The sequence below is a fragment of the Temnothorax curvispinosus genome, unplaced genomic scaffold, assembly GCF_003070985.1.
Source record: "Temnothorax curvispinosus isolate PA1 unplaced genomic scaffold, ASM307098v1 QBEX01013467.1, whole genome shotgun sequence".
Taxonomy (NCBI): domain Eukaryota; kingdom Metazoa; phylum Arthropoda; class Insecta; order Hymenoptera; family Formicidae; genus Temnothorax; species Temnothorax curvispinosus.
The window spans coordinates 44,183-54,822 of NW_020223247.1; the positions used below are offsets into that span (position 1 = coordinate 44,183).

General features: G+C 37.3%; 2 protein-coding genes across 4 annotated transcripts; one reads left to right on the forward strand and one right to left on the reverse strand.

The window, feature by feature from the left end:
• Positions 1-172: 172 nt before the first annotated feature.
• LOC112463617 (zinc finger protein 665-like) lies at positions 173-6,970 on the reverse strand. 2 transcript variants are annotated; one of them, XM_025030100.1, is made up of 14 exons: positions 6,719-6,970; positions 5,993-6,251; positions 5,788-5,909; positions 5,587-5,702; positions 5,138-5,280; positions 4,903-5,065; positions 4,101-4,479; positions 3,598-3,929; positions 3,027-3,373; positions 2,815-2,888; positions 2,518-2,737; positions 2,249-2,415; positions 1,741-2,016; positions 173-1,449 (listed from the first exon to the last, which is right to left on the reverse strand). In XM_025030100.1, the coding sequence occupies exons 1-14, from the start codon at positions 6,851-6,853 to the stop codon at positions 1,282-1,284; spliced, it is 2,901 nt and encodes a 966-aa protein (XP_024885868.1). In that variant the 5' UTR covers positions 6,854-6,970; the 3' UTR covers positions 173-1,281. The 2 variants fall into 2 exon arrangements, with proteins under 2 accessions (XP_024885868.1, XP_024885869.1); XM_025030101.1 differs by lacking the exon at positions 6,719-6,970 and adding an exon at positions 6,330-6,439.
• A 283-nt stretch (positions 6,971-7,253) lies between these two features.
• Positions 7,254-9,720, forward strand: LOC112463618 (abscission/NoCut checkpoint regulator-like). 2 transcript variants are annotated; one of them, XM_025030102.1, is made up of 6 exons: positions 7,254-7,408; positions 7,517-7,728; positions 7,837-8,071; positions 8,461-8,607; positions 8,673-8,789; positions 8,990-9,720. In XM_025030102.1, the coding sequence occupies exons 1-6, from the start codon at positions 7,361-7,363 to the stop codon at positions 9,287-9,289; spliced, it is 1,059 nt and encodes a 352-aa protein (XP_024885870.1). In that variant the 5' UTR covers positions 7,254-7,360; the 3' UTR covers positions 9,290-9,720. The 2 variants fall into 2 exon arrangements, with proteins under 2 accessions (XP_024885870.1, XP_024885871.1); XM_025030103.1 differs by having other exon boundaries at positions 7,303-7,408; positions 7,590-7,728.
• The last annotated feature ends 920 nt before the right edge of the window (positions 9,721-10,640 follow it).

A 10,640-nucleotide genomic window follows, 5' to 3' on the forward strand; every position in this document is an offset into this window, starting at 1 on the left:
TTATAGTTGATGATATCATTATTCTTCAATTATTCCTGGGCCTCTCTAATTAATGATAACTACGATAATTTGCTCGGGAGATGATTTTTAATAGTATCTCGTCGATGATATCACGTAATTAAACGGGTTATAATAATATTGGGATTTTTATTTCATAATAAGAACGCTATAATGAAATAATATTCTATTCTATTATATAAACTGTCGAAAACGGCTAATTGTGAGATTTATTACGAGGCTTAATTATTAAACGAAGAAGGAGCATCCTTTTCATACAAATTCAAATGCTCTTCCTCTTTTTTATTACGTCTAATGTGTATAATAATGTTATATATACAACGTTGCTCGTTATATAATAAACTGTCATTGTTTATATTGACCGAGTACACATTATCTATTTGAGATGTATCAAACTATATATGTACACACAAGGTAAATTAATTTACCCACAAATTTATAAACATATCAATGGCATTCACGGGAAATATGTATCGCTCATTTACTACAACGACGGAGCTAAAAAATGGTCAGTTTTGTGTTGTTTGCAAAAGAATGATAAGAATCAACTGAATGAAAAGAGCTATACATATTTCCCATGCACGCGCCGATGAACATTAAGTATACATGGGGCCATAAATGCTCTAACACATGAATTTATACACATGTAAGGATATTAATTTCTTATAACAATAGCTCTTGTATTATTATATACTATATATTATTACTATAAGAAATCAATTATTAGATTATTACTGAATAATTAACAGTTATGATAACGATCAATTATGATCCCACGTACATCGTTTTTGATCTGTAACCCTTAATCCGGATTTACAGTAGATGTAGAAAACTTGTGACCTTTTGTTCTAACAATAAGTTCTAAGCTATGACGTTAATTTGCTTTAAGCTCTAAACTTTATAACATTGATCTGGCCCAGAAGAACAAATCACGGTTTAAAGTAACGCTAAAGACGCTTTTTGCTAAAAAAGTCATAGCTTAGAACAAAAGGCTAAAGACTTACTACACTCTGAAGACCAGGTCTTAATCTCATTTATAATTAGAGTGGTAAGGATTCTTCAAGCAACCTTCGATCTTGTAACAATTTTAAAAAATGTGCTAGTTGCGGTAACTCCGTCAAAATTTCAACCAAACTATATCGCAATATTTTAGAAACATTATGAGTAGCAAGATATATTTAAATGCGTCACAATCTTTGAAATTTAACGAAGATGTCAAACAATCTTTTGAAGTTTTTTGCATAATCTTTAATTTTTCTTTTATTATGCAATAGTCACGTACTCTGAAGCGAGCTGCGATGTTAGGACACGAAGTTTCTGTCCATCCTGAGTCACGAATTCAATTGTTTGTTCACCATTCACGAATTCAGTCTGCTCGATATTTCCTAGCTGATTGATGGTCGCGACTGTCGTGGCGTCGGTATCCTCGTCCTATAAAAAGTAGTGTTAAAGTATTTTATTAACATCATCAAATATAGCTATATAATATAATTTTAATTATCAATGTACACATATGTATAAGAAAAAAATATACAAAAATATACAAACATATGATACTAAAAATAAAGAGGTAAAGAATCTGCAATTTGGGGAATTTGTGAAGATAAAACAAAGAATTGATAAAATTTATAGAAAGCTTATTGTATATTTAAAAAATAAAAGATACGCAAAAAAAAGATTCTATTGAAATTCTGTTATTATTGGCATTAAACTGGAAATTACCTCAAGCGCTTGAACAATTGCGTCTGCGTCAGCTTGAATTGCCGACAATGCTTCGATATTCTTGTGTGTATTCGGACGCACTATGATTCCAGTTTCCTCCATAGTGTCTTCGTCGACGTGAATATTCAAGGCTTGGAGTTGTTGTGTCGCGAACATTCCAGGATGAAGTCTCATAATTTGGTTGTCGTTAAACTGGCTGACAAAATGACCCTGCGACAAAAGCTGTCGAGCCTCTTGAATGGTTAACGGAATCGGATTTCCGTGTTCATCTGTGATCTAAAACAGATATCATGGAAGAAAAATTTTAATTATAAAGAACAGTTATGTCATTTAAGAAGATTCTAATCATAGCTATTCAATCTTCGAAGTTGATAACAAGATATATAGGTATTCGATTAGAACTTGGCTGAATAGAAGAAAATTGTTAAATTAGGCCAAGGTGCGACTTGGGCTGTAGCACCATTGCAGACGAAGAAGTAATAAAAATAATAGGGTCCATCTTTCTTACCTGCAACTGCAAATCTGGTTCCGTCAATTCGATCTCTGACTGGTCGTCATTGCTGCTGGCTGCATTACTCATAATTCTATCGCCAATGACTTCATTGTTCTCCATATCCAAACGCGACAAGGAATTCACACTCGCCACTATTTCGTCTTTGTTCTTGTTGGCGTCGACTAAATTTCCATAATCAAAATAATAATTCATCAATTAATCCAATAATAAGTTGACAATTAATTATATATGATTAGCAAGTTTATTAATAATTGCTCGCATACTCATATGGAATGTTCGCTCATTAGAATCGCTAGGGTCCTGATAAGATACATAAATAATCTGTTGAATCCCATCATTAGATGTCTCGTCAGTGGCTATTATTTGATTACTGAACGTCCGTTCGTCAACCTGCCGAACTGAATTCGGCAGAATCTGCCACACTTGTCCGATCGGAGATCCTTCCGACTTGTTTGTAGGTGGCACCTTATCCTCCCTGTGCACCTGCAGAAATTAAAATTGATAGTTATTACTGATTAGTAACGAAAAATTTAAAGAGTGAATTTGAATCACTGAAGTACCTTTTTGTGCTTTGTCAAATTTGAACAATCGGCGAAAGCTTTGTTACACACATCGCAGGAATAAGGCTTCTCACCTACAAAATGTGAAATCATTAATACTTTATTACACGGAAATTAAAATAATACAAAAAACGAAAGCACCCGTCCACATTTTTATGTTTATTACATTCTTTCATTTTTAAATCTGGGACACAATTCATCATTTTAGTTACCAGTGTGCAAACGAATATGTTTCTTCAGCGCCCACTGTTCCGTAAAGCTACGTTTGCATGTACTGCATTGAAACGGACGTTCCCCCTTATGCCGGCGCACGTGACATTTCCATGTATCTTTGTGCAAGAAGGTCTTCGCGCAAAACTCGCATTTCCACGGCCGCTCGCCGGTATGCCGTTTTACATGTAGCTTGAACTGTGACGACGTGGTGAACTTCCGGCCGCAGAAATCGCAACTGTATGGCTTTTCACCAGTGTGAATGCGTATATGCTCTTGCAAATTGCCATTCTGCGAGAAGCTCTTGCCGCACTCCTTGCATTTGAATGGCTTTTGACCACTGTGCCATCTGAAACAGAGCCATACAATTTTCAAGATATTATATTCATCTTACGCCAATAGCTAATTAAATCTTAATTCAGAAATTCAAATTAAAAAAGTTAAACACACACTTTTATTTATAAGTTCCGGAAAACTTAAGAATGCATTATCTATATTTCCTTTCTCAATACCTTAGAATGTCTGTACATTAAAAATAAGTGATGTGTTCCTGTTAATGTGATGATGCGTTACCTGTAATGCAAAGTGAGACTAGTCTTGTGCGCAAATTGTTGCTTGCAAAGTTCACAGTTATATTTTTTCTGACCAGTGTGGGTGGACTGATGATTAATCAGATTTGCTTTCGTCTTGAAACTGGCGTTACAGGATTTACAAACGTGCGGCCGATTATCCGAGTGCACCAGCTGATGTCGCTGGAGCAACTGTTTATGCTTGAAGCTTTTGTTGCACTTGTTGCAGACGAAACGACGACCGTTGTTATGTTCGGCTTCCTTGTGATACAACACGGAACTCGGATGGTTTAGGACCTTACCGCAGATATCGCAAGGGTAGTTGTATTTAGTTTTCTGCAATATTACACAAACATTTAACAAGATCCAGAAATATTATGTGTAACTTTATCAAAAGGATCGTAAAAATTATCATATAAAAATATTTAAGATTTACAATATCCTTTCAGCAATTTTTTTAAATTAATATTATTGTCATTTCGTTATAACTTATGATGAAACACGAACCCCGTGCGTTGTCATGTGCGTCTTCAAATCCGATTCATTTGTGAAACTCTTTTTACAAGTGTTACAAGTGAATTTCTGCTGCTCATGCACCACTCTCATATGCAATTCGTATTCTTGTTTTAATCCAAATTGCTTGTTGCATTTTTCGCACGTATAAATCGCTTTTCTGGAATCTTTCGCTATCTCGGGTGTCACTGTGGAGGTAGTCTGCTCTACGTTGTGCGTCTCATGTGACTTCTGTGACTTCTGTACCTCGACATTTTCTTCGGTGGGATTTGAATTGTGTTTAGTCGTTTCTTGATGCAATGTCAGACTCTCTTTACTTTCAAACAGCTTCTTGCATTGTGTGCATTCATGCTTGATACCCATATGGAAACTCCTAAGCAGTATTGTATTAAAATATAAAAATTGTTTAAAAACTGAATCCTTTTCTAAAAAGGAGATGTGAAGTTTATTGTTGCCGCTTTTCCGCGATGCCGATTGGTTTTCTTGCTGCGCTTACTTCATTTGCAGCTGTCATTGTATATTTTGACAGTTGTGTATAATAGGGTTAATAGTGAAATGTTAAAGATAAATAGCGCGCGCGTAGCGCGCGTCTGTAGTGTCTAGTATATATCTAAAAAAATCTTGATTTTTAACAAAAAATTTTGAGAATTTAGAAATATAAGCACAATTCACATATATAAAATAAAAAATGACAAACTAAAATACGAGAGACATCTAATTTGCAGGAAAAAGAATTTTCTCACATCCAAGATCTTTGTACAGGAAACGTACAATCATCTATAGAAAATTATATTACTTGTGTACTATATATTTGCTACGTTGTAGGAAACCCCTGCCGCAGAGTTGGCACGTGAACTTATTTTTTCGACGGCGCAATTTTGATTTCGATCGTCCACGGTTTACAGTCACCACCTCACCCAAGTCTGTACCCTCTTCCGTTTCGAGATGTCCTATCACTTCTGCAAAATATGCATGACACGCACGTGTTTTTTTTTTAATTTCTTATTTGATATCTTGATCGTTATGTATACCTTCTTGACCATCCTCCTGATTAGAAGATTTTAACAGATCTGCTGGACCGTCAAATATTTGAGAATTATTGTCTTCCTCATCGATCACACCTTCCTCCTTGAATATCCTTTCCAATTCTTTTCCCTGCACTGCTTCTAGGTACCTGTGCAAATTTACTAACAATTATATAAGTTATTGTAGCATGGATTTTCTTTAAAGATATGCGCGAGGATGGGACGGAAAATGATTCGCGCGATTTAATAGAAATAGGATACTCTTTATTAATATCACTAATATCACTTCTTTCTTATCTCTACGACGACCGGCAATCAACTGCGCCGGTATCGCGAAACCGCGACGATTGCCCGACGCGTACATGCTGTCGAGGCATGACTATTTGTATACAGCAGTGATTGACCCCCGATATTCTGGATCCCACATTAAGCTACAAGTTTTCACGTTAACGTACCTTTTGGGAACTTTGCGCTTCCTCCTGCGTCTACCATCGCCATCCACTTCTTCTTCCTCTTCCTGCTTATCCTCTTCACCTTGACTCCCAGCTTCTGCAGGATTCTCTTTTGACGCCTTATAAAAAATATATACAAACATGTACATATATTAAGAGTTATAAAATAATAAATGTTGCAAAATAATTTATTATTATACAAACCACAGAATCGTCCTCCGCATTTACTTTAGGAGGACGTCCACGCTTCCTTTTCGGCTTAGTCAAGCCTTCCATCTGCAAACTCATTTCATGCTCCACCGCATACATGGATCCATCTGGCATAACTGTATCATAAGTAGCATTAAAAGTTACATGAAATATAACAGTTTCACAAGGTGACGAATATGCAAAGGAAGAATGGCATTACTCTTAATAATTATTTGCTGTTCGTACTGCTCATCTTCATTATACTGAGCCGTGCTATCCATTTCTGTTCCTTCCACTTCGAACTCCGCATTTTCCTTTTTGCCGCGTTCGGCCTTGCGCTGCTTCTCCACTTGATGTTTCCAGAGTTCGCGTATCTTGCGCTGGCCAGCCACCAACAGCTCGAAGAATTGCGCCGTCGCCTCCAGCTGGATGTTGCAACCCGGGCAAATTGTCCGTGGTAGTTTTCCATCGTCGTGAATCTTGAATTTGATTTACAGTTTATATAAACGTATCATTACATCAAATATAATTTGTACAATATAGTTCATATCCTGTACTGTAAATCTCTCAATGTTCAGATGCAAAATTGTGAGATGATGTGTATCAATAAAGAAACTGTTCATCTCTGAATGTATTCAAGTAGCAATCTGGAGAGAAGCAATACATAATATTCGGAGTACAAACAGCTATCATAAAAAATAATCATATGCTTTGTCTGGTAAAAGGAATAAAAGAAAGAAAGAGAGTGACAGAGAGATAGGGAAAGGGAATGGGGGGCGAAAGTTCAGATGAAAAAGCTAACAAATAATCAAAGCGACGCATTAAAATGATGGAACATTTGATCAGTGCAGTAGCCGCACGGGATGGGAGAGCCGCACGAAAAATCGTAGTAGGAAATCAAGTTGCAGTCCGTTTGACCGGCGTTTTGAAAGCGCCAGCGCCTCACCTTGAGCGGCAGGTAACGATTCACGAGCGTGGATAGATCCGGCTCGCCCGTCTCGCTGACGAACAGATGCTCGTTGCCGTTGCTCGCCGCGCACAGTCGACAAATTGTCGAGTCGTACAGATGCACGTCTGCCATAGTCCTGACGATACGCGCGAGACGATGCTGACCGCGAATGAAATTGTCCCCCCCGAGGAAAAAAAATCGATGTGTATCAAGAACGAACGGAGTATCGCGAATTTATGTGAGGTCGACGCGGCGTCAAAATACGTTGTGCGTTACCATGATTTTGCATACGAAACGTCGCATAAACGCGCGCGCAATTCGTCCCAACGTTCGGGAAGAAGTCGGGGAGTGTCACGATGGAGGTTAGGTCGACCTCCTTCCCTTCTTCCTCCTTTGGTTCTCGTCGTCCTCGCCCAGTGCTGCCCAGTAACGTTTCCAGTGGCAGTCCCGGCGACAAATAAAATTCCCTAACGAGTTGCTGGTGATAACCGTTCGAGGTTACCTACCGCTTACGACATATAAGAAAAAAAAAAGTAAGGCGAAGAACCGTCAAAATTGGTCAAAATCTTCTGGTGCACGTTTTGAAACATTTTTAATAGGTTGTCCGTTATATAATTTTTCTTGTCATTGCGAGAGGGAATGTCCTGCAACACGTGCCAAGTGAAATTTTCGTTCTTCGTGAAAGACGTAAGTGTCCGATGCTTCGTTCAATTTCAAAAGGTTAATCCAGTCGTAGTGGAAAGCTGAAGAGGAATTTGTCTTGTTTATTTATTTTTATTTTTGCTACTCGCTCAGATCGGTTGCCCGGGCTGCGGCTATTCTTGCTGTAGAAAATGCCTCAAGTACAAATGCAATATTCCTGATGTAGGGAGAAGGAAAGTTTGCGGACGTTGTCACAACAAGCTAAGCAAAATGAAGAAATCGAGTCCCACGGATAATTCCGTGGACGGTGCTGTTACGCCTAACGTGAGCGATGAGCCACTCGCGCCAATTGACATCACTATGAAGTGAGACGAATTGATTTTCCGCCGGATACTCACCGAGCAGTTTGATCGTTACACTCGAGATACGTCTAAGAATATGATGTTTTTTTAACGTTGAATATTTTATTGCAGGCTGAATTTGCTGGAGAATCCGGTAAAGCCTCCAATAGTGATATACAAACATACGAATCGCTGGGACAAACTCAAGGTGGGATTAGAGCCGGCTGATCAACAGATTGTGGACAGGCTACGAAAGCTGAAAGACGAGGAACGGAACATTCCATTGCCTACTGTCGAGGAGATAAAGCAAAGACTGGCGTTGTTGAAGGATCAAAGTCCAGAGGCCGGTGGAAGTAATGTCATAGATGTATGTGAATGGAATGTATGAATGTAGTTGCGTTAGATGGATTTTTAAGGCCATTGCACGTAACAAAGTTTTAGTCTTGATCGTAAGGTTGTAAGAAAATAGACCACGCACAGTCGCTTATTCTTCTTGAGCTCGAAGAATAATCGATTGTGCGTGATCTATTTTCTTACGGCCTTACGATTATGACTAAAACTTTGTTACGTGCAATGGTTTTTATTAGTGCCCATCTATAATAGGTGTTTTAAGCCCTAAGCCCTAAGAAATTGACCAATCACAGTCAATTATTCTTCTCAAATTCAACTGTGATTGAACAATTTCTTAAGGCTTAGGGCTTAAAACACCTATTGTAGATGGGATACTTATGAACTGATTATTAATCTTAATTACAGATACATCGGGTGGATACTAGAACGGATCAGGAAAAGGCGGATGATTTGATACAGGAATACCTTGCGCAAATAGAACTACCTTCCACTAGCGATCTTTGTAAGGATTTTGAGAGACTCGACTTCTTACGGGATGACGGCGGTAAAACTGTAAGTGAATTAAAATTGTAAAACTCGAAATATAAAATCATAACCATCAATCTTGTTTCTTACAGCGTTTTGATCAAGGCTTGGAGGAAAAGATTAACACTTACAAGATCTTTGACAGAACAAACGATGATGTAGAGTTAATTAACAAAGTTTCAACTATGGCAGAAGCTTCGTCAATAGAGGTAGGTATTTGTAACTGATGAATGCATACTTTCAGCGCTTTTCGTTTCTATTTCATTTTACAGTTAATATGAATTTGTTTTCCCTGAAAATAGATTTTTATCCGTTCTGTGCAATAAATTATAATAATATATAATTATATATTGAATTTAATAAGTAATTGTATTCAGTTTCTATGTAAAATTTATGTTGAAAAAACTAGACTTCTCCAAACGTGAAAGACGAGGATGGAGACGAGGATGAAGATGAAGATGAGGAAGAAAATGAGTGCGTCATGTGTTTCCGGAATGCGAATAAATTGGATCTATATAGATGCACGGGTTGTACAGGCGATCTCTACTGTCCCGCATGTTTCGAGAGTTCCCACGATGAAAGTGAAATGATTGACGAGCATAAGGCAGTTCGCTTTATCAAGAAAAATAAGAGAGATAAATTGTCTTCTGCAAAGATGAGCCTTATAGAGAAACTATTGACGTCAGATAGTCAGAAGAACAATCACTGATAATTCATTACTGCGCATTATGCGAAAACATTCTTCAGAGACGACCTTATGATTTTACACTCATTTACAGCGTTAATTTAATCACACTTGGATGTTGTACGCACATGAGACTAAAATCGGAGAAACGCTCCTAACAAACATATAAAATAATTTAAAGATTTCTCTAATCGCTTAATGCAGGTGATTCTTTCAGTCTCTGGGAATTAAAATTACGCTTTACCGCTCGCTTTTGGCTGTGTCGTTTCGTAGTTGTGGTAATTCTTATTCATTTATTAGTTTCATCAACTTCTTGTTTTTAGTATTATACAACAGAGATATATATAATGCACGCTCGTGTACGAGTATAGTCAGGCGTAGATACCGCGTTTACGCTTATCATAAGAACGTTCTTTATAATTCTACAGAATAAAGTTATTTTGGCTAATTTGTAAGTTTTCAAGTCTCCCCAATTTCTACAAGTTTTGTCTCAAACTTTATTTTTTAATCCGTAATTCCAAGTGTTTTTTTTTTTTTTTAAAATCACATTTGGATACGTGATAAACTAACATTTTCGTTCGATCGTTTATAGTTTTATAGCAATGGTCAACCAGAGATTCCAGAGACTTGACACAATTATCGCGCATAATTCTTGCCAATGTTTGTAACAAATTTTATTATTACTTCATCAGTTTATATTATACATTTTTATTTTATTAACGTTTTATAGAATTAATTTCATGACATAAATATTATGGTAAATTCTACAAATACCAAAAAAGTATTATTAAAGACGATCGGTCTTACAGAATTTGACTGTTAAAATTTAAACAATCGTAAATACATGTTTTACGAAACTTCAGGATAATAATAAAATCATAAAATTAATATAAATATAATATTAAGATTTAATAAATTTCATAATATTTAATAAAATTATATTTAATTAAATATTATGTTACGAATTGTTTAAATTTTAATTAACAGCGCGACTTCCACAAAGATTGTCGGTTTTCAAATAGCGTCTCGTCGATTTTACTAGATACGCGCTCTTGCAGTAATGATCGAACGCTCGATATACCTAGGTAATCTTTTTCCCCAATCGAGAATCGAGATTCATCCATCGAAGATTGGCGACTACGTTCGTACGGTTCTGTACATCTGCGCCGTGAAACGTGAAACACGTATATGGCCGTTGTATCGCGCGCTACAGGGTGAGCCATAAGTCGAGCGATTGAGCGACTCACCACGTCCGTGGCTACGTCGACCGCCGACGCTCGCCTCCGACTCATGCACGATTGAAAAAAGGGGGACGATCGACCGCTCCGACAAGCCGCGGACACGAGGCTCGCGCGCGCTCCAAGTCCCTGGCGAT

Coding starts and splice junctions, on each gene's coding strand:
- LOC112463618 (XM_025030102.1), top strand. CDS start 7,361: ATGTCCTGCAACACGTGCCAAGTGAAATTTTCGTTCTTCGTGAAAGAC. Junction 8,608..8,672: donor GGGATGACGGCGGTAAAACT/GTAAGTGAATTA, acceptor TGTTTCTTACAG/CGTTTTGATCAAGGCTTGGA. Junction 8,790..8,989: donor CAGAAGCTTCGTCAATAGAG/GTAGGTATTTGT, acceptor TGAAAAAACTAG/ACTTCTCCAAACGTGAAAGA.
- LOC112463617 (XM_025030100.1), bottom strand. CDS start 6,853: ATGGCAGACGTGCATCTGTACGACTCGACAATTTGTCGACTGTGCGCG. Junction 5,703..5,787: donor ATGCGGAGGACGATTCTGTG/GTTTGTATAATA, acceptor ATTTTTTATAAG/GCGTCAAAAGAGAATCCTGC. Junction 2,416..2,517: donor TGAGCGAACATTCCATATGA/GTATGCGAGCAA, acceptor ATGGAAATTTAG/TCGACGCCAACAAGAACAAA.